A 24,207-nucleotide genomic window follows, 5' to 3' on the forward strand; every position below is an offset into this window, starting at 1 on the left:
GAAGAGCAGAAACACATTTGAAAGATCAAACAAAAGAAATAATTATGTGAAACTAAGTGGCAAAACCCACAGCATAAAAATCTAATACACACATATTAGGTACCTTTCTGTTCATGCCAGGTGTTCAACATCATTCTTGCAAAATATGTCAAATGAAAACTTGACAAATCACGCACACAAAAATCTTCTTTCACAATGTACAATAAAGCTAATGATAGCATTGATCTCACTTTTTTCACCTAGTAAACAAAACTGTTCATTGAGACAGGATTTCTCAAAAGTGATGAAAACAGCATTCAAACACTACAGGGTGAAAGCTTCTACCCATCTGCTAATTAACCGCAGACCTGCTTTAAGAGGTTCCATGTTACAAAATTTCACTTTAAGCTTTATATGTTATCTAGATATGTCACATACATTATAGCCAAGTTTTAAAAATATGAATATGTATTTTCAAGTACAGAAAGCTGGTTTTACTTTGTAGCATTTTGTACTTTTAAATTTCCCTGAGCATTCCAGTTTTGTGCTTGACCAAGCTGGCCTAGTTATTAGAGGCATAGCGCATCCACTGTGCTAACGAAGCACTTCTAAAAGGATACACCAGTGTTCAATGCAACCAACAAATACTAAGTTATTTAATTAAGAGTCAATGTACAACTTCTGGCACTAAAACTGAAAATACAGAAGCATGTTATTTACAGTATCTTAATAAAAATTTCCCTATACTTAGGCTAAAAACGATCAACAGATGATCACCTCTTTTTTCTATACCACCATAATGTGTTTCACACTATTTTCTAAGAAGTCTTCCTTTACTTACATAAAACTTTCAGAGGGTTTAACACAAGGAATATTTTAAGAAACAGTAACAAGAAAAAAAAAGAAATATTACCTACTTTCAATTTAAACCCACAAACTTTCCCCATTTTCTACTCTCTCCCAGAGACTGCCAGAGGAGCAAGAGGAACAAGTTTCTATTTACTGGCACATTATTACAAGTAATTTTCTCATCCAGTTCTTAAACTGAGAGAGACATGAACTACTACGTGTCCAAGGGTACAAGGTGCAGGGATGGTAAAAAGGGCTCTCTATAGCCACAGTCTTCTACTGATGACCTCCGAGCAGGCATTCATCCTGCTCTCCTTAAAGTCATGGAATTTTCACTGTGTTGGCAAACTGGAGAACATTGGAAGGAGTATTATTTGACAAAAGAAAAAAAAAATTAACTTGGATACAGGGAAGCCATTTTCTGCAGCACAGGAAAAAAAAGATAACTTGACATTTATACTTTAATTAATTCATCTTCAGGTACCTTGGGGTTTGAACTTTCTGTTCTCAAAGTAGTCATACAACATTTATGATTCAGCAAATTCACAATCAAAGAAAAAGTTACGTAGTTGACTGTTGTCATGTGAATAGTTAACAGCTGTTTTGTTAATTCTTTGATAACTTAATAAGTAAGAAGTCCTTTTGCCACAGTTAATGCAAATGCTGAGATACAGCTGTATCCCCAATTCCATATCAGTTTCAGAGGTCTTATTGAATAGCCTTTTTTGTTTTCATTCCAACAAATCTTACTGAAAGCAAATGACATTTCAGCATTACACAATCATTTTTATTTGTTCAGTGTTGTTCCTATCCATCAGCCGATGAGTAGTGCATATTTATTAATATATAAATTATTTTTTCTGGATTATGAAGATTTTTTTTAATATTAAGTTGCCAATTATAAACACCCAGTTTAATATAGAATCTGTGCAAACATATACAACTTTAGCGCTGAAGTGTATTTTTAACATGCATATTTCTGCAGATATATTTAAAGAAGGAAGAAAGTTCACTACAATCTTCAGAGCTTTTGAATCTACAAAGTAATAGGTCTTGCTAATGAAGTCAGTAATAACTCTCATTTCCCTGTTCAAATAACAGATCTGGAAAAGCTTCAAAGCAGCTGTTACTGTCTACATGAACTATCCCATAACTATGTGTGAATCCTATTCTAGTCCTTAGTGAGCTCCTTTCCCTGTTCATTTCTTGGCAAACTTGGCTCAGTAATGACATGAAAACTAGTATGATGAGATGCACCACAATACAGGAGCTAACCTATGGTAGTGGAGGAGAGGATAATTATAATGCACAGAACTGAATCTCATTTAGTCAAATCGTTATTTTAAATGGTGAAAAGACTTCTATCAAGACATAACAGGAAATGAAGAAACCTTTCATTATGAATTATCTACACACACATTGTTTCTGAATGTTTACATATTTCTTATGCTCAATTAACCTTTTGGTTATATAACAAATCATACCGAAATCCAAATATACTACCTTCTAAGTAGTATATACTCTGCCTTCTCAAATACTCTGCCTTCTCAAATACTCTGCCTTCTCAAGTGCAGTGAGAAAATGAAAGCCCTCTGTATTTACACAAGGAGACAATTCTTGAGAAACCCACTTAAGTTGCTCACTGTACTCAAGGATGGATGGTGCTGAAGTTGACTCCAATCTGATGGGGACTGAAGCGATCAGGGTTACAGTTCTGCAATCTGCCATCGACTTCCTACATAACCATCAGTCATTCACTTGAAGTTTTAGTGCTTCAAGCAAATATGCACAGTAATATTTCTGTTTTCCTACCTTTTGTCTTATAATGAGCAATTTTTGGCTTTAACTTCCACTCCCAAGTTGAAGCCACAATCTCGGCTGGGTACTCTGGACACTACAGAAATACCAGCAAGTACATAGGCAAATAAACAATTTTAGTACATCTTAGAAGGAAATGCATAGCTGAGTTTACATAAGCAGTTTTTTGAAACCTGTGAAATCCACAACATAACCTTCCAATTCAAGGAAACTACCAGAAAAGTTGTAGATTTAACTAAAACCCTGTCTTTTTCTTTCAGGAGTATGATTGATGAGATAAACCGTACTGAACTGAATACAATTTCAGCAGGTGAAAATAGGCAATTTTTTCCTAAATACTCAAACTTATTCACTTTTTTTTTGTCACCTGCCCACAGCAAGCCTCTGGGATGCATGAAAATGATGGCCAGACTCAAATAATGGGTGAGAATCCTGAAACTTGTGTTAGGAGTCAGCAACACCTTGCAAACTCCTTCCTTACCAGGTGAGCTCCACTGCACAAGAGCTGGCACTCCTCTTCTAATGACTATGTCCTAAGACTGAAAATAAGACTTTGGCATTGTAACGCTGGTTCTAACACTGACTCTCATTGCCAGCTTTTCATCAGTTCCTTCAGTCATTCTACTCTAATTTCAATGCACTAAAGGACAAACAAACAACATTAACAATTGTGACTTTACTGTGGTCATTGGAGACTTTGGTAACTAATGACTGTGGGGGTGAGGGGAAGGCGGCATATGTGTGCCTATATGTACAAGGGAGAGATTCCAATTCATTAAATATAAGTCAGCATACTCAAAGACTCAGAGCTCAGCAACCTATAGATTCTCTGCTTCTTTGAAAAGTAGACTCTTTGCAAGGACTTTTTTAAAAATTAAAGAATTTAAAGATTAGATTTTTAAAGATCAGTCAATTATATAATCAGAATACGCAATTTTAGCACAGTCCCACAGATTCCACCTCTTTGATGCAAACCGCAGGTTTGAAGTTGCCCATCAAAAGTGACGTAACTAAACTTTCTTTAGATCCTAGGATTTAGTTGACACTTAGAAATGTAATAACACAGGCAGGAGCTCCTTTAACACTGAAGTGAATGACACATCTGTACTGATGTGCATACAAGGTCAGAATAAAAAGAAGCAGCACCAGGAAAAAGGTAACACCTGATGACTGGTTCAAGTGCATTCAAACTCAGCATCTGGCACAGCAGTTTTGCTGAGATTTTTCATTTGATTTAGAAACATCTGAAAATTCCAACAAATCAAAATAGATCATCTTTAATATCTTATTTACCATTAGTCAAAATTAAGAGCAGCCAAGCCTATCCTAGAATGCATGATTTTCTTAGAGGTCATTCTCTTCAAAGAACATTGAACAAAACAGACTTCCTAAGAAATCTCTGTAACGTCTCTTTAAATGAAAAGGAAAATTCAGCAAAGTACTAACTTGAACACAATTTTTTTTAAGAAAATAATTTTGCATAATTTTAGGAAACCCAAACATAAAATCAAAACAAAACATTCAATATGTTATTGTTATAAGTATTTGTTTTTCTTCTACTAGCAAATGATAGATGCCACTATACTTTCACTTTGGTGCAAATATGCTTAAGGAATACTTAACAGTAAGGAATTTATCAATGTATTTATTTTGTTAAGCTATTCTGTAAATTAAAACAAAAAGGCAAAACAGTGACTTCAAGGTTTCTGTTGCATTTTTTAAATTAAAAAAGCTATGAAAATGAAAATACGTATTTATTTCTATGAAAGAAATTTCCTTTCTTAATAAAGAGGAGTGACCTTCACACAGGTAAGCAAGAAAACATCTTTTTTAAAGTATAGTAAATGGATTTTTTCTTTACTGTTTAAGATAAGGAAGCATTTCAGCTTATATTTTCTCATCAACTGCACATTTTAAATGAAAAATGAATCTCTTCGTGAACATACTCTAGAGTATAACATTCAGTTACTTAGCAACTTGTAGCACACACAGAAAAGACCGAGTCAAAGATGTCACCCTGTTTAATATTTTCTCCCAATCCATATGAATATTGTGGGTATTTTTAAATTTTGCATTTCCCAAACAAGTAAGCTACCATGCAAGCTATAAACCTCATGAAAAACAATGTGATATAGGCAGCATTCTACTTAGCATGACAGTCATGGAGCCCTTCAAATGGCAAAGTGACTATTAGAATTAGGTATGCGCTTATCTCCCTGAAAACTTAAATTTCCTTCTTAAAATGTACCAACATATGATTTTTCCACATTTCAAGAAATTTTAGATTTTAAGCTCCAACACAGACAGTGCCGAAGAGGGCACATAATGAGACTATAGTAAGACAATGCAACTGGAAAGCACGTGTTACTTTGTAAGATACTGTTTAGCAGTCTGATCCATTCCAGGCGATCAAACCGATTTAAAAGAAATCAAGTACTGTTATGACCTCAGCCTGAGAAAATTCTTTCCTTTCTGTTAAAGTAAGTGCCTGATATAGATATAAAATGGATTTTAATGCTTTTTTTTTTTTAAGAAGAATTTATGAAATTCAGGTGATTCCTGAATGGTTTGTTCACCTATTGCAGCAAATGGATTTTTTTTTACATTTTGGAAAAACAATCTACTGGTATTTTTAATGTAGAGGCTTACAGGTACATGAACTTTTCTAAACATTTCAGCTCCTTTGCGTGCATCCAGTAAAGCCACATCTTGTGGAGTGGAGATGATCACAGCTCCTGGGAAAACATGAAATACCATTAGAATATGTATTATTAATTATACTGTTAAATATTCTGACTATTTAGTACATGCTACGAAATTCAAAGTAGTCACACATTTATATGCCTTTTTTTTTTTTTAATTTAAGGAAGAAAATTATGCTAGTTTTTTTATTATGCAATGACCAAAATCACTGAGATATGTTATGGAGTGATAGAAATAATTTAGATATTTTCATCATAAGTTTTTCTACGTAGAAACCATTTATATTTTCTAAATGAGAAAATTGATCTAGTTGTCATATGACCATGGATAGAAGACAACGTGGTCCACCTGCTGACAGGTTACAGAGGTAGTACTCTGGAAATATCTACACAGTAACTGTCCCATGTCATAATTAAATTTGAAAGCTTTTCATTTAACAATAAGCCTTGTCCTAAAATCAAGAGACAGCTGCCTGTAATCAGACTGTTGCTTTCTGAACCCGCTACACCTTCTGATACAAGCACTGACAGACACAATCTTGAAACTCGTTACACTAGACGCAACACCAGCGGATTTCTATGAGTCATACCACAAAATAAGAGGCCAACTCATGCACACTTGCACGAGGTTTGAAAAAAGTACAGTATTGCTCACTGTTCAGACATGGCTCCAGGTTACTGGATAATTAGTACTCCCAAGAGTTATTAGACATAAAACAGCTAGAGCTCTTTGTCAAAGGTTAGATTCTAAAGTAAGCCTACAGGTTACTATCCTATACTACCCTACATTACTTCTTGATTAATACAGCCTGCAAAAACAATATAGACATTACAATATTCCACATCACTTCACAAAGAGCATCTTTTCGTATTTGCTCAAGGGTTTCAAATATTACTTCAAAACTTGCATCAAGAATGTGCTCGTGCTCATCCCTATTTTAGAAAAATGCAATGTAAAAGAGGACATTACTGGTCAACTGAGTAGCTCTGGTTTCACAGTAACCATCCAGTCTCCAAAGCATCTGTTATAAAAACATCTCTGAAGACCCATGTTAAGCCAACCTCACACAAGAAATCTATGCCAAACTTCACACTAACAGCAATTACAACAGACAATTTCAGATGCATGGCACAGAGTTTCCTACTGGGCCTGCAGTTCCGAACCCTTGGCATACATGGGCAAAGGAAGAGGTGGGTACATTTCCAGAGGCACACAACACTGGCATCACTGGCACAGGCCAGTGCACCGGGAGCCTTGGGCATCCCGAGAGCACTGTTGGCTCTGGCAGCCCTGGGACAGGGAGCCCTGCCCCCCATGATGTCCCCACGCCACCCACCCGCCCACCGCCGGGTGGCATCCAGCCTGCATGACAACCAGCTGCTTCCAAACACCACCTGAATGTTTTCAACCAGTGTTCTTAACCTCTAATTTGTGGAAGAAAAATACAATCTGGAACCTCGCTCCTGAAAAGCTGCCAATCTCTGCCTTACGTAATATTAGACACAAGTCCAAAAACTGAACAGCATATGTAATGTACTGAGCAAATGCAATTTCCCTATTGTTTGCTGAAACTCTGGCATCCAAATAACTTGCTATTTTTCCTGAGCTGACTGGCTTCCAATGGCATAGTGAAAAATCAGGTAGGAGCCTTTCAGTTACATCCATGTCACCTTAGCTCTAGGGTTACACTTTACAGCTGACGTTGAAATGTAGGGTTAATTTCACAAAATGAATGCACCCTTCCCTAAAAGCACAGTCTGCAACTAAGTAATTTAGACCCAGCGTCCTCGAGTTTTCTGCGTATTTGTAAAATAAAGATCTTTCAATACTTGGACAAAATGCTTATTACTGCTTTCTTTTCAGACAGAATTGGAAATTTGTATCTTATATGTACACACACATGTTAGTTGCCTCACACTTTTGTTCACACTCTTCTCTGAAGATGCTGGCTCAGCATTCCACGGATCTTCACGTAGAAGCTAATACGCAGTCAACAAAACTGAAGTCTGTATTTTCTGGTCCATTATTAATTTCTTTAAGAATCTAATAATTGGCACAGCATGAAGGACAGAGGCTATGCACAATGAAAACACCCACTAGAACCACAAGCAGCTTATCAGAGAGATATTTTTGACTAACAAATTCTGTTGCTAGAGAACCTCACCCAAAGGGAAAAAGCTAAAACGCCAAAAAGACCCAGTGGCACACTGCAGAGTTTAGGCTGCTGCAGAAACCAACTCCCTGTACAAAAGCCTCTGGCTTCTGAAATACATGAGTTAAAATTATGCTCATGGACAACCTGCACGGCTTCTTCCACAGAAAGAAAGCCAACATGCTCAAGACGCTGCTGCCGAGGGTGTAACAGATGTGTGTCTCCTATTTTCCTTTTCTCTCTGAGCTGGATTACAGACAAAATTTATTCACAGTCAGCTTGCACTAAATTATACCAACGCCCTTTAAAATAACTATCTTTTCTCTTTCTTTGCTACAACTGCTAGTCCAGCAAACCCAACCTGAAGTTCAAGAATTCAAATTATTAGCAGCATTATTTCCTTCACCAGCAACTGAATATGGCAAATGAGACTTCGCACGGTGCTCCTCTCCCTGAATAAGTTTGCATATGTTTAATGCAGAAAGTGATTCAAATGATAAGCAAGAAAGAACACAGCCCACACTTCCTTTGCTATCTTGGCTCTACATGGTTAACAGGAATATCAAACAGTAAAGAGTTATTCTGATCAATAAAGTAATGAAACATGACTGAATTCATGCACACAGCACGTCTCTTGAAGCAATACGTGCAATGTTTACACAAGCCTCTGTCTGAGGCAAACTAATACTGACAAATTGAACGAGAAGTTGCAGAAACTATAATGCTATCACGTTGCACATTAAAATACACTGCAAAGTCTATATTTGCAGTTGTATGCTGAAGAACAATTTCTGTGCCTTGAGCATATTAAGGATATCCAAGTTAAGCACATTTAGGTTTAACTGACATATTCGTGCATTCCATTTATTTTTATAACTTCACCATATTTCAGTTGACAAAAAGCTGATGCATGTTGCATTAGTAAAAACTATGCTAACTGTATTTTTAATCCTTAGCGTGCATAATATATAAAGACAGAACTAACAGTAGCCAGTAACAGTGATGTTTGCCTTTCTTTTTTAACCCCAGGTACTTAATCCTCAGTAAAAGAAATGCGTGCCTACACAGCGCATTAGTACTCACCCTTCTGGTGGACCAGTGTTCAGGAAATTAAAAGCACTGAAATAGCCTGTAATTTCTGTATGTAGAAAATATCACCTATATTCACTGCATAATTAAGGTTTGCATTCGATGCTCTGGGTTACGAGGCATAAGGTGGAATGTCTCCAAGCCTTAGCTATAATCAATTTGTACCCAAGCAAAAAACCAGGCAGGTCTAAAAAGCAGCTGATAAGCAGCAGTTTAGAAGGCCTACCTTAGGATGAAAAGGATCTTTCTAACATTACTCTTTTTTTCCCTCCAGTGTCTTTAAAGGCAGACTTCAGAACCAGGCTACATGCATCTCATCCAGACTGTGTCTTATATCACCCTTATTCTTATTAACTTAGCAAATAATGCCACCCAAAACCTATGGAGTGAAGTGTAACTGACCAGAAAGACTGACAAATAGAGTTCTGGAGGATGAAGACACAGAAAGAAGTACTGCATTTTTCTAGTAATTCCATCTGCTGACTGCCAGGCATTGGATGCTCTTGCAAGGAACCACATTCAGACCTCAGTGCAGCTGTGGACGGCCTGATCTGACCACACCACTCATGCAGTTTTTGTAGCTTCTGCTACCTTTTCCACTGCATGAATTTCAAACTTTTAGGCGAGACTTGCGAGTTATAAATAGCCTGGTGAATCTGAACCTTCTCTACTGTGGATCTCTCAGAGTCCTTCTCACCTTCTGTTAAATTTCTTGTTACTTCACAGATAAAAGGTGCCTGCAATTAGAGATATGGTTTGCATTTGAAGATGCAGAGAACAAGGTCTTGCAAGAATGATGACTTTGTGTCTTTGCTAGAATTTCAGCTGGTGATGATTACGGACACATTAGCACTAAAAAAAAAGTCCATCTCCTTGGATAAACCTCGTAAAGAAGTTCCTTTAGGTTTTGTGTGACATCTCATTACAACTAGCAACTTAAAAGAATCACTAGCATGCTTTTCCCTTAAGGGACCATTACTTGAGACTCATAATAGAGCTCAGAACTGTCCCAAAGGCTGGATCCTGGCTGTGTCACACCTCCAGCCTGCTCGCTACCTTGGAGGAGTTTTTGAACAACTGCTCAAGCAATGTGCATTTCTAACAGCCACACATCCTCTTCTGCCCACGAACTAGCGGGTAATTAGAGACTGGGGCACTACCCCCTTGCCCACATGAAAAGAGAACATAAATCTTGGACCAAGGTTCTTCCTCCTTGCAAGAAGAACTGTCAGCGAAGCCACTGAGCAAAGGAACATCACAAGCTGGATAAAGCTGGCACCCTGAAGTTAAAATGCCCTCATCTAATTGATCGGTAAGTATTATAACACCCCCTTCATACTCGCTCACGTGGAGAAAGACGTGGGAAGACAACTCTCACTGTGTTAAAACGTTTGGTTTTGGTTGTAGCAAACAATACATGTGTGACACTAACGCAACTTATGAGGCAGTATTTGTTTAGCAAAGTGAAAACACTGAAAAGCTTTGTAATACCGTCTGTGAAGAAGCATTATTTGTGAAGTGTAGGCATAAAACAAAAAGCTACTCCCTCACAGACACTCTGCCACTTTCCACTTTTCCTTAGCTATCTGAATTGGCATTTTGCTGCTCTACTCCACTCCACCTCCTGCTTCCAAAAGCATTTGCCAATCATGTCCAGATTATATCGAGCATTGTACTAGGCAAGAGCAAAGTCCAAATAGTCTCTTTTGACAAATTAATATGTTGGCTTTTTTTAATGAGAGGTCCTAATCCAAAGAGGAGAACTAGGTAAAAGAGTGATTCCGCTCCACAAAAAAGACAATACCGAAACTACTTCAATGACCTCCAAAACCCATTTGGTTTTTTTACTTTTTTCCCCCAGAGGTGGGGGTCGGTAAGGGGACAGATTTAAACATTTATTTTTTCAGAAGAAATAGCTAGAGGAGAGAATGCAGTTCCGTTATTCATATGGATTTCTCTCACCTTTTGCAATTGTCAGCTGAACACTATGCTCATTTATTCTTCCTATTCAGAATAATTGGTTTAAAAAAACCGAGGCAATTGCAGCTAATGTAGTACTTAACATACACTTGGCCACTGTTGCCAGACCTCAGAGAACCCCAGTTTTCAAAGCCTCCATACTTCACAGCTTTTTTCCTCCAATACCTGGAAACTACTTTTCAGGAATGATAAAAATTTAAAGAACTTGCACTGAAAAGACTATCACTTCAGCTTGGACAGGAAATGTGTGTTAAATCAATCTTCATGAGCCAAGAGTTAAATTTATAGTGAAAAAGTGTGAGGCGTTGTGTAAACTCATACCGTATTTTGGTCTCTGAATTAAGTTTACAGAGTCTACTGGGTCTGGCACTTCATAATGAAGTACCGGGAGTGTCCAAAGCTAAGATAACCCCGATAATAATTTACATTTGTCAACTACATTTTTTTCTGGCAACAGAAGCAAACTATTTCAGCATGCAAATTATATTTGGATGAACAGAAAGAACTATTTTAAAATTCCCACTGGTGTGACTAAGGTTTTTTTGTTTTTCAGTCTATCCTATACCTATGTGCCTTTCCTTTCCTGCAGTTATTTAAAATATCAAAATACAGCATGAAAGAAAGAGTAAATCTACATAAAAATCTGATATTAAAAATATTTGCCATTCAAAAATAGAGCATGTAAAATTTACTATTACCCAGATGGCTTCCATAAAACACCTTCCAAAATTTACTGTAGAAACTAATGATGTACCTCCTCCACAAAAGAAGAAAGCAAGCTCAAAAATGGAGAAAAACATAGTATATTATTGTTAAACTAAAAGGAAAGAAGATCAGATGCCTTGCAACTGTGATTTGCATCAAAGTAAGAGATATTCAACAAGGGGCAAACAGACACTTACACAAAGAACAGTGACAGAATACAGATACACCTCTAATCTTAAATTGTATGATACATGCAACTTGTGCTGCGGCACTGGGGTTTTTTTGATCATTTCTCTTCAGAAAAGACAAGAGAACAGAACCATACCTACTCAGCTTGCAATTTCAGTTAAATTAAAAAGATACCTTTATCTCACAAATCACAATTCTTTTTCACACTAATTCATGCATAGTTTTTTAAAGCATCATCAGTATTTTCCTTTTAAAAATCTGATTTGAAATTCTCTTTTTTGCTGTTTTTAATGCTCATTTCCAAACAGGCAGTCTACTCATCACCTGGAACTTCCTGTTCTTGCACATTATTGTATGTTGAGGCAGGATCTGGTTCTCCTAAGTCCCATACACTGCTATAAAAGAGTTTTGTACTGGTGTCTGTGTGACACTGACATAAATATGATTAAATAGTGTGGTTCACCAGTTTGGTATGTCACATTTCATTCAGAATTTGAAAATGCCAAGTGTCTTCAAGTTGGTGACATCCCTCTACTCCTTCCTCTTCAATGTACTATTTGAACAGACGTAAAACTTTTAATATAAAGACAGAAACATGCTTTTTGTTTTTATTTTAACCTATCGAGCCAAATGCTGCCATCAAAAGAAACCTTATTAATTACAATTCTTTGAAAATCCATATTTGAAGTAACAAAACCTCCTTTGGTAAATATTTCAGCCTTAACTGCAAAAGGCGTTCCAGAGATAATTAAGATTTACATATTGCTGAAAGATGCAATCCTTACGAAAATGACCCTATTTATAGGATTAGGCAATAAAAAGATGGTAGGAACTCTGCACTATGTTGATTTTAAATCTAAAAGGTGACAAAGGTCATTCCCTGTATGACTAGCAATGGCAATACTTCTGCTTTTATAGGACTTGAGAAAAACATTAAATTGCATTCACATTGCTTTCACTTCGCCTACCTTGATTAATTGTGTCTTTTCTGATTCTTATAAACAGCCTTTTAGAGGTTATAGTAAGATATATATAGGGATATAATAAGATCATAACAATACATGCTTTGTGTGGAAAAAAGCAAAAATATGTTACTTCCAAAAGGTGGGAAAATTAAGAGCACTGAAATAAAACACAAAGCCTTTTACCTTTAGGTCTCCTGTATAAACACAGTTCCGTCCAATGCTCACTACTGCAATTATTAAAAGATTGTTCAGTAAGTTGTGAAATTATTTGGTTGTCTCAGTCTGCTTCTCACTGGTCAGGTATGTATTTCTAATGGTTTTCACTGCCATGGCATCTCGATATCCGAAGAAAATAGTGATATAATGACGTTTAGCAAATGAAACAATTCCAGTATTAACCTGGAGTCTGTTCTGTCAATTGAGACAGAGTGTCAGTCTGTAGAGCTGTCAAGCTGTCACACTTCACTAACACAGACTCCGCTTTAACATTAATAAAGAAAGGGCAGTAGACAGCCTAATTGATTTAACGGTCAGCCCCCACAATGCAGCTTCTCCAGGGGGAAGAGACGCTTGTGCCCTGAGACTGCCTGTCAAAAAGAGATGCCCTTGCTGCTGCCCATGCAGCCTTCGCACTCTGAAGGGACAGAATGATAAACTTCTCTCACAGTGTTTAGTGAAGCTAATCCTCCATCTCTGATATTAATACTTATTAATTTGATTTTTGGCTCCTTTATCCAAATAATCAAACAAATACACACACTTACAGTTCTCAATTTAGCAACTAGGTAACGCAAAGGAATCACAAGCCTTATTCTTTACAATGTCATTTGTTTACACTATAACTTAATATCAAACATCATAATGTCCTCTGAAACCCCCTATGTTTTAAAAGCTGGAAAACATGTAAGGACACTTCAAACCTTCCCAAGCATGCATGTTCAACACATGATAAAGAACCCACTTCTGGACACCTCATACAAAAGATGAAACAGAAGAACTAAGTGCAAGTAAAGAAGTAGAACTAAATACAAATTAAGCAACAACAGCCCATAAACAAAGCCCTTTTCTCCAGACTGACCCTGGTTTTCTATTTGGAAAGCAGACTTGCATCTGAAGGAAGATGTGGTGGTAAAACAGAAATACATATCAGATTTTCAAGCTACTGTATCATTTCACATTTACTAGTTTGTTGAAGAATGACTGCAACATGAGAGAAGTTATGGATGATTAAAGAATATTATGCTAAATAAGATGCATCTCCTTGTAAGGTGAGTAAGAATAATAAAATAAAAAACAAAAGTCACAATAGTTTCTTTTTCTATCTTCTTTTAAAGAAGGAAAAGTACCCACCCAAAACTGTCACTCCAGCTGACATTGTATGGGGCTACTGTTCTCTTAAATCACAACCAGAGTTATAAGACATATTTTGTTGTGTTGCTTTTACTCATTAGGTATTACTCTAATCTCTTTTTGACTCAAGAAAATTAGGGTACCTATGATGCAGGATAAAAGAAAGTCTTCTAAAATTAAAATCCAATACCATTTCACACATCCTATCAGTCCCTCTCCTATTGTCAGATGTTGCAATGCTACAGTTTTTCATGTCCCAACTGGGCAAGCATGCCCCAAACAAAACACCCTTACCAGCGCTCTCTCACACTCATAAGGAAAATCTGTAAGTGGCTGGGAAAAAATATGTGCGCAGGTTCTGTAAATTTTTTTAGAAACAATAAAAATTTTCTACGCTGTCTATCCCTAGGAAGCCACAGATGAATAATGAAGAAACCGTACTGCAAATACTGTATCTCACATATGCACGCATGCAAATCAAAGCACAACTTTCATGCAAACTAGATAATGCACTTCTAAATGTACTTAACTAAGACATATATGCTGTCTCTGAGGAAAATGAGAGAAATTATGTCACTAATACCATGACTGTCCAAGGCATCCTCAAAGGATAAAGAATTAACAAGAAAACTAGAGAGGGAACAGAATGGCACAACACCAAGTACTTTCTGTAAAAAAAATAAAAGACAACACACAGCTGAGGAACATGAATTGCAAATGAAGATGGAGCCCACAAAACCAGCAGAATTCTGTAGACTGCTCCAAAGCATCACCATCAAGAGTTGCAACACTATCTTCCATACCCTTGAAAGGAACAAGACTGAAGAAAATAAAAGCACGCTAGACAAGGCTACAGGCTGTCAAACAGACAGAAACCAAGTAGCAAGAGTAAAAGAAGAAAGCGCATTTCAAGCTGTAATACACAAAAAGAAGCCCTTCCAATGAGAATGAAAAATACCCACAAAACACAACTGAGGAAATTCTTTATAAATCACTGAAATTCATTGAGCCAGTAAGAACACAAGGAATTACAAATCTTATCGTTCCTTGTCTGCTGCGCTTGTCTTCATCAAAAGCACAATACACTTATTTTTTTTCAACTGCAAGACTCAACCTCAACACACACTCAACAAAACCAACTAATGGGAAAGACAAATGTAAAGTGGTGCTATCACTCCTAATTTTACGAAGTTAGGACTGACAAAGTAATAAGCTGAACTGAGCAACTGTGGTAACAATGTGAAGCTGTTCCAGAATTCAAATAAAAATGCTGTCTTCGGTTAGGCATTTGTAAAAGCCCATACTTGTACAAGAAAAAAAAAGAAAAAAAAGATGCCAGAAAGCCATAGTGAAGAGTTTAGAGAAAGACATGGGTAGGAATTTATCCCCTTTTATGGCATATCAAGAAAATCTGCTTTGCTGCTTGTTGTTTTAAACCGGTTTTCTTTTTTTTTAAATCAACACCTCATCTACTTTTACTTGCCTCAAAACCTGATTCAACAGGTATGAGAACCACAGGTTTCTGACAGTCATATGGAAAACTAATTAAAATACTGAATAAAAATTATTTACTCTTAATTCTTCACTTTGTTACACCCACACAAGAATGAGGGCATTGCTGTCCTTAGCAAGAAAATCCAGCTCTTTTTTTTTTTTTTTTGCTTTTGTTAACATCCATTATATTCTAAGAAAATGTAAGTATTATAAACAAAACTAAATTAAGGTTTCCATTTACTGATGTGCCGTATCAATTAGAAAGATCTTGTGACCTTCCACAAACAGACCTCAGCAAAACTTAGAAGAAACACAGAATTAAAGTACTTTCTTCCATCACCTCTCTATCCTAGAGGACCCAGTGCACCAACACCACAACAACACACACTTCTGAAGACAGTGTAGAATTCTGTGGGATAAAGGCACAAAAAAGTCTCTTGAAGATCAAGAGTCTAATGACTTTTTCTGTGTTGAATTAGGACATTTAGGTACACTGAAGTTAATTTATCTACACCCATCATACTTAGAAAAAAACCATAATCCACAAAGATAAAGGCATGCGTCTTTAATTTCATAATTTTACTGCCCTTATGACCAAGATTTAACGTGAAGTTCTGCCTTGCCAAAAACTTCTGTACCACTATCATGTTCCACCTCATTGCTTAAAACCCTGGGAGTAAAAGGCCTTCCTGCTTCACCAGTCATACGTGCAGCCTACTAAGCACTGTATTTAAGAAAATGCGTACAAATCATGGTTTGCTTTTCGTCATATGTTTCAGGTCACAGATAAGCTAAGGCACTAGAAGCCTCTTCCACTTCGAATGGGAAAAATTCATTAAATCCTTCATCACAGCTCTGTTGATTTGCTCCCTTCCAACGCTTAACACAATCACAGACAGCAGAGAGAACCTCCTGTGGTTATCAACAATTTTGGGGCAATAGCGTTACAGCTGAGTTTCATATGCCAAAAGATTTAAGTTTTTCTAAAGTTGACAGCATGGAAGATTTTGAGATAACATCACACAGCCTTAACACTAAATTTAACTATTTGTCAAAAACTTTGGCTGGTAGATATATAGGTAACCGTGGTTATCATGTACAATTGCAGCTGAGACATGACTGTGTTAAGGAAAAAGATACAAGGTGCTACCTGATTATTAAAGGGCTCCTTTCATTCCTGTCAGCTTCACTGTGCTGTAACAGTGGTGGTGGTTTTGCTATGAAACCAGGGTGTATGTGCCAAATAATAAACCAGGGTGTATTCACTCGCTCTAGTTGCTTTTATATGTGGGTGTGTCTATAACGCACACCAATCTTTCTACCTATACCCAACTCCTTTACCCTGTCCTATCTTACGAACTTTAAGAGATATACAACTCTTTATTTGTTAAATGTATCAGGCAGCCTGGCAAGAGTTCTAGATGCAAGTGAAATAGTTCTGCAAATTTCATATTTAGTGGCTTCACTTCAGAGCATTAGTGCCACCGAAGTGCAGAGAGAAGGGAGTGTTGGAGGGAACCAGGGCCGGCCTGTCCACGTGAGCCAGTCTGCACTCAGACAAGAATGACAGCAGCAGCAGATGCTACCATTTTGGTTTTGTGTCAACGTATTTATCTGATCTCACCAAGAAGTGGAGCAAGCTGTCCCACTGATTACTTAATAACTCAGAATCACAGAATTTCTGGTTAAGAAAGGTCTCTGGAGGTCATCTGTTGGCAACACTAGATAGGGCCAGATAGGGCTTTGCTAAGTACAATGTGGATAACTCCCAAGGATGGAGACCCCGTGCAGACTCTTTGGGTAACACGTTCCAGTGCTGCATTACCCTCCTGGTAAAGAGCCGCAGCAATTACTAAATGATTCCTGGAACCATAAGAATTGCTTTGTCTCCTTACCACTGAGTTCCTAACATTGATTGTGTTGGCTATTGACAACTGCTTCTGTTGAAGTATGTCAGACAGGTAAAAAACTATTACAGTCTATCAGATCTTGTGAGATGCTCAGCATCCTTTCAGAAGGAGTTAGACGGCAGCCTGCATTTCTCAAGACTGATTTATCAAAGTTTAAATCCCCTACAAAAAGTCAAATTCATAACACAAGAGGAAAAAAGAATGCATTACTGTATTACAGTGCTGCACAGTTTACCTATGTTTGTCAGCTTCTAATTAAAAAGCAACCATGAAGACAAACTATTTTATTGTATTAGCTTTACTATGCAGTAGGTACAAAGAAAATATTTTCTACTACTAACCTTACCAGTTCTTGGCATGACTGCCTTTCCTTCCAGAGTAATACTATACTTGACTTCTCAATCTTTTCAAAACTTAGCTTAAAAGAAAGTAACACAATCATAATGCTCACACCAAAAATCACTTATAGTATTTTTCATCACCACACTACTGACAGAACAGTTTCTCAGTGTGTTAGAAAGACAAATAAAAGAATTTTTTACTGGCATTTTAAAGTAAGATTTTTCTAAGGCTACTAGACTTAACTAACTTCAAATCTCTGAAACAGTCACGCAATACACATACCTGCAATCGGAATATTCTGTGAGACTGACAGCTGTACATCTCCAGTCCCAGGTGGCATGTCAATTACTAAATAGTCCAGTTGACCCCAGTCAACCTAGAAGATGACAATAAAAACGTATGTTGGAGGCTTGAAGTGGTTTTTTTTAAGGCACTTTATAGGAAAGGAGGACTGCAATAAATGTAATTTTTTTTTTTATTACACAATGTAAAACAAGTGAATCAAAGACATGTCAAAAGAATGACACTGAGATGCCCTTTTAGTCACACTTTCAGTACAGGATCAAGAAATTATTCTTCTAAGAGATACAATCTTTGCTGATCACTCAAAACTATGGGCATAACTTTATTATCAACCTTATAAGCATAACCCTTATTGAATTCTTTCCTCCCCAAAAAAGTAGCAACAACTTAATTTAAGACTTTTACTTTGCAGTTGCTTAATCACAGCTTAGAAGCAAATGTTAGGTAAAATTCAGGCTAAAATTCTGGATTTTGTTCAACAAATATGGCTTAGGAACTGTTTCCATTAATTTAAAACCAATGTTTCTTGCTTATCAGTTCTTCAAAACTACATATAAATCTTTAGTAATTTTTTTCTGCTGTGTTACTGCAATGTTATTCGTACATGGAGAGCTATTAGTACTGAATTTTTTCTAGGGGAAAAAAAGCTGTTGGGAGGAAAAAAAAAAAAAAAAACCACAACAGATTTGCTAGATGAAAATTACCGGGTATAATTATACAAACTTACAACTTACCTGACATCACATGATAAAAAAAGTTTACTGGTTGCTAGGCATCAAATGAAAGTGACCATTAATATCTACGAGGCTCAAATGTGAGAATGCTGTGATTATTTACATTCTTTACCACAACAGATTTCCCAGAGAGCCAAATAGCTCTCTCTAGAGCACTGTGTACTGCAATGCACATTCTCCTCATTAGAACAGAAACGGTCCTAGGTCTATTCTATATAACATAAAGCCAAGCTATACTTTGTCTAAACATTATCTCGATTCAATTCTGACGTGGCACAGGTTAGTACCAGTGCATTCTTACTAGCCAGCAGTAATGATATAAGGTCTTTTGTCTCTGCAGTACAGAAACTTTAGAAATCATAACCACATTAAAAATACAGATCCACAAATATCTCCCCGTCATTTTTCTCTCCACACAGGCCTAATGCAATTATATCGTATGTTTCCAATTCATACAACAGATATAAGATACAACAGTCTATGAACTGCTTTAATACAGGAAAATGCCAAACAAGAGCAGGATTTTACTTGCTCTTTTATTTTATACATTCCCTCAGAGCCATTTTAACAGCAAAAACAATTGACATTTTGTCAGTCCCCCAGTTATTGTCCTGAAGTGTTAGACCCTGTCAGGGGAACACACTCATGCATTTTCATTCAGTTCTTGTACAGATGATTATCTTCTGGGGAAGCACAAGTGATGTGCAATCCAGACCACTAACCCAATGTAGCACTGCAGTGAGAAATGGAATTTTTCAAGGCAGACTAATGAAGATGGAAGATTTCGGAGCACTTATGGGAGAAGGGGGATGGAGAAGGTTAGTTACAAATTCTAACTTTAGACATCTAAATTAGGGACTCTCAGGCACACCTCCCTTTCCTCATGTTCTATACAACTGCAGCGGGAGCACCAAATGGTGCCTCAGACAGCCTGGCTAAACAGGAAACGCTACTTAAGTTAACCACAGCAAACACTGCACTTTTCCACATTTAATATGGATCTCTATTACCTATAGTACTATATTATTTTACAATATCTGTATTTTGTCAACAAAAATGGCATATACCTAGCAGATTTCTAAAAGTAATCAGCATTCATAGTCATATTGAGACTACATAACCCCAAAGAAAAATTACATATATGTGCAAAAATGTATTGTACTGAAACAGAAGCATGGGATAGAGAAGCCTGTTTAGCTAAAAAAATCTGGTTTTTACTTGTGTTTTTCTTAACTGATCTTGCTTAGTTATAAAGCAAAATAAATGCCAGTGCTGATGAAAGCCTCCCTTTCCAATGAAAATGACTTTGCTCACTTGAAGGCATGAACTTTAAATTTCTATGTTCCTTAATTAAAAATTAACCATTATAAAGGTGACAAATTGAAATTACATAGATACTAAAAAGCAGTAGTTTACAACATGAAGTCAAGTTCCTTAAAGATCCCCAGCTAAACACGCATACATATCCTCTCAAAACAGTTAAGTGCATAAATCTTAATATACAAACCCAAGTCTTTCATAATAATCACAACCATTTTGAAATGCTAAAGTACAGAGGGTTTTACTTTTTAAAAAGGATTAACTCAAAATACCTTTTTCCCTGCCATGCCTTCATAAAGGCTGATCCTAGCATCTTTTGTTAAGTCCAAATTTACAAGTCCAGTAATCATATTCTCCTTCCTTAAATACTTCTACAGAAACAATGAACAAACTGGTTGTTTTCTGCCTTGCAGCAAGATGCAGTCCTGAAACACATCTATGAGTGACATAGCACTACTACCATTCTGACACAGTTTCCAATCACTTTGCCTACCAAAACCACCTCGTTCTTGAAAAAACTTGGATATTGACTAGTTTTCAGCCCATTTCTCCATGAGCTCAACTTCAAGGTACAACCTTTTAGGTACAGCACTGCCTAATGGAGTAGTGCAAGACAATCCAAACCCCACCCTTATCAGAAGTAACAGGAATAAAAAAATAAATACACTGTTTTTTTCCCACAGCTAAAAGCTGTGACTTTCTGGGCCTGTCCTGTAACTTTTCTTTTCGCTCTTACCAGAGGATCTGCTCCTCCAACCTTGGAGCCTTGGTAAAAACATCTCCATGTAGAGCCTTTAAAGTAAAAGAACACTTTCACAGAGAGCTTACTGCTTCAAAAACATACAGAACAGTTGTTGCTTGAGAAGTTACTTTCAAAATGTATCATGTAGAGTAGAATGGGAGAAGGGGTACACAAATCAGAGGGCACCAGAGCTTTCTGCCTCAAGCTTCCTTCGTAAGTGACCCCATAACAACAAAAAGAACTTTCAACATGCATCTTCTGGATTGTCCTATGAGTAATTATTTTTATTAAAGTTATAGACCTCTAAACCAGAAGTTAGTAATGGAATCTTAAGCACATGGTGACTCTCAAGGTAAATCTCATTGCTAGGCAACAGGAAAAATACTCTGTTAACACACAGTGCAATTAGATTATAATGCTTTATTTAATTTATAGCACTGAAACCATCTTATTCCATGTATTTTCTTCAAATTCATAGATTGCAAAAAACCAAATGAGCCGTCTTTATCAAATCAATTGTGCTCCATTATAATACTTATAAATCTGAGCACATAAAAATGGAGAAGCTGCACCATCCCAGCAGCAGTGGAGAGGATGTGCTGCTGTGCAAAGCAGGACAGAAGACAGGCTTCTGTCACATCAGTTCAGAAAAGCCATCAGTGAAGATGCCTAGGGGTGCACGTGTTGAATATGCGTGAGAACTACCCTCCACACACCTCTCTGAGTTATGCCACCGCTGTGGCGCTGAACTGGTGGAAGTCAGATGGCAAACTAGATTGGAAAACCACTCCTCATTAAAACTAATCATGGTTTTTATTTTGAATGTAGTCAAATAGTTATCCTCACAATTTTAGTCTCTTCTTTTTTATTTGTAATTCAGGGTGAGAATGGAGAGCTGCACCACAATGACATAGCTGTAATTGCTGAAAAGAACTGGGCTAGTGGTTTTGCACAGTAGTTTTTGACCAGGGTCCTCTGGACACACAGACTTGCTCAGACTTAGGTTGGGGAACCCTGCACCTCATCCCATTTCTCTCTGTAGACTACTTCTTATTCTCTTCTATTCTGCAAAAAGGAGACGGTGAACACTGTAGAGTTCAGTTGCTCCTCCATTACCCTCCCACAGGAATACACAAGCAGTATTACAGTCTTTTATTAAACAAATTATTGAATGTAATTTGGAAGGTATAACGATTTGTTATAGAAGCATACACGTTATTTAATGAGAGAAGAAATTCCAGTTCTGTTACTAAATTTCAGCAAAGGAGGAAAAAAAAGGGAGGCGAGACATTTTTAATTAAATTTAGAATTGGAACATATAATCAGAGGAGTGGCTTTCTGAAATCTACTATTGCCATTCATTCAACATTATTAAAATGGGACGTATAATCAGGCTGTGATATAAAACACTAATTTGAATGCAAATCCTGTTTATATGCAACAATTTACCAAATCAGGACCACTAGTCCCCATGTTCTCAATCAGCTCTGAGAAGTGTCTGTATGCAAATGCAGTTGCATACAAGTAAATGAGCTCAGATTAACAGCACATTACATTAAATTAGTTCCCTTTGCAAGCAATAAGCGGACAGCAGTTACAAAAGCCTGCCTTGTAGCATCTGAAATCTGTCAGCACCTTTGCATGTACAGAAGTGTTAATATCTTTGCCTAATACATACAGTGTGTAAGACATTTCAAACCATGTAAATGTAATTGCACTTTCCTTAAGTATAGCATTCATCTTTTTAAAAAAAGGTTTAACTTGATGTTTATTGTTAAGCAATGTAATTAAGTGCCATGTGCTTCTGTGTATTTTCCCTTGCTCAGGAACACCATGAATGCTTCTATGTAAATTATTTTAATCAATCACTGTTTATGTGACAATTCATAATCAAAATACCAGATAGGTATTTTGAGTAAGGGTTCCAAATAGCATGTTAAAGCAGAGGTAAAGCATAGATATATAGATTGCATTTCTGCTGAGGAATGAAGCCTGAGCATCCCCCGTGCATGAGGCAGAAATGACAGAATATTAGCACAGAAGAGGGATTGCTGCTTGTGGTTTTGAAGTAATCCTGGTGTTTGGTAAATAACAGAAGATATTATTTATTTGTTCTTATTAAGAGGAATACATGCAGAGTTTCAATCAAGCAGCACTGCAGGTGCAGACTTGGCAGCAGCCAGCCAGGCTCTGAACACCAGTATCAGAAAAGCTCTAAGAGCTACATTGCAGGCAGCTTAAGGCCTCTTCCAGCCTTATCCCCCCCCTCCTCCTAACTACTTTGCTGTATATATAGATAAGTTAATACAGGCAAACAGCTGTTGTTAACTGAATATGTGTATGTATATAAATGTTCACATATACTTAGACCTGTTAGTGCAAGATAAATATTTAAAAAGACTCCTCGAAAAATTAAAGATTCTGCTTAAACATACACAGAAAATGGGAACAAATAATTAGTTTCATGACTAAGAAAACAGATAATTTAGGAATAGTATAATGAAACATGGCGTTTTAATAATAAAATACTTTTATATATTCTCACAAACATTTGATAAAAGAGACATTCCCCAGCCATAAAACAGACTTTTAGTTCCTACAGAAACTTTCTCTCCAGTAGTGAAGTAACTACTTATAACACAGCAGGATATTCCATATTGCTTAATACAACTCAACACTTTCTGAACAAAGACAACTGCCCCTTTGACTTGTCCTCTGATGCTTAACCAATCTTGAAGACTTGCAATCTAACACCACGAAAAACAGATGCACTGCAATGGTTCAAATTCCCTCTAAGGTATTTCTGAGCAGCCTATTCTGCCAAGTTCAAAGAGAAATTGAAGTGAAGTGTAAGAACAGTTTGCTCCAAAGACTTCCATAAAGAGAAGGAAATTCTCCTATTCTTTCTCCAAATAGATGAGAGTAACTTTAGAAATAAGTGCCTAGGAAGGAAGCCAGAATTCAGTTCAATTCAACCACAAAAAGAGAAACTGGCCTCCTCCTCCCCAATGGCTTTTAATAACGTTAAGAACTGAAAGCAAATGCAGTAGCCTGAAGTTTCTGTCACCTTCACCTATATAACTTACAGAACTAAAAAACTCCAAGATGTCAACAAAGAGGTTGCTCTCTATGGTGTGTTCCAGGAGACTGAGGGAAGGCACTTAACACCAGGCTCCTGCTAAGCTTCAGAAAGCCCAGTCAACACCGTGTCAGCCTAAAGGGAGGATGGCACACAGCTATGGGACAGCCTGGCATGGCCACAAGAATCCAGGGACAGTCTCTGGGTACGACTGAAAACGAGTATTTTTGTGCATCCCCAGCATGACTGATGGAGACTTATCAGCACTACCACACAAAAAAAGACTCTTCCACTAGGTTTGAGTTGTTACTACAGAGGGCTTTGTTCTCTAAAAGACACGACTTCGAGAAGCAAACTTTTATTATGCAGTCAGTTGTGAGATGGATCATTGATGCGCTGCTCTCTACTCTTGACTCACAAACAGTCTGCACTACATAAATTGCAGAAACTTTTCTTCAGAAACACGCCACCTTTTTTTTCCTGTTCTGTGGTACAGAACTGTCT

At 37.0% G+C, this 24,207-nt stretch overlaps 1 protein-coding gene across 4 annotated transcripts in view; it reads right to left on the reverse strand.

Annotated features, from left to right (window-relative positions):
* Positions 1-24,207, reverse strand: part of NUBPL (nucleotide binding protein like) — an 80,785-nt gene that overhangs the window by 14,921 nt on the left and 41,657 nt on the right. For all 4 annotated transcript variants that reach the window (XR_004843018.1, XM_035902081.1, XM_035902080.1 and 1 more), the window contains 2 exons: positions 17,808-17,901; positions 5,296-5,381 (listed from right to left, as the gene is read on the reverse strand). Coding sequence is in view for 3 of the 4 variants with exons in the window: in XM_035902081.1 (XP_035757974.1) it covers positions 5,296-5,381; positions 17,808-17,901 (180 nt within the window). In the remaining variant the exon portion in view is untranslated. The remainder of the gene's footprint in view (positions 1-5,295; positions 5,382-17,807; positions 17,902-24,207) is intronic.

The sequence above is a fragment of the Egretta garzetta genome, unplaced genomic scaffold, assembly GCF_000687185.1.
Source record: "Egretta garzetta isolate BGI_Z169 unplaced genomic scaffold, ASM68718v1 scaffold79, whole genome shotgun sequence".
In the NCBI taxonomy this organism is placed as follows: Eukaryota; Metazoa; Chordata; class Aves; order Pelecaniformes; family Ardeidae; genus Egretta; species Egretta garzetta.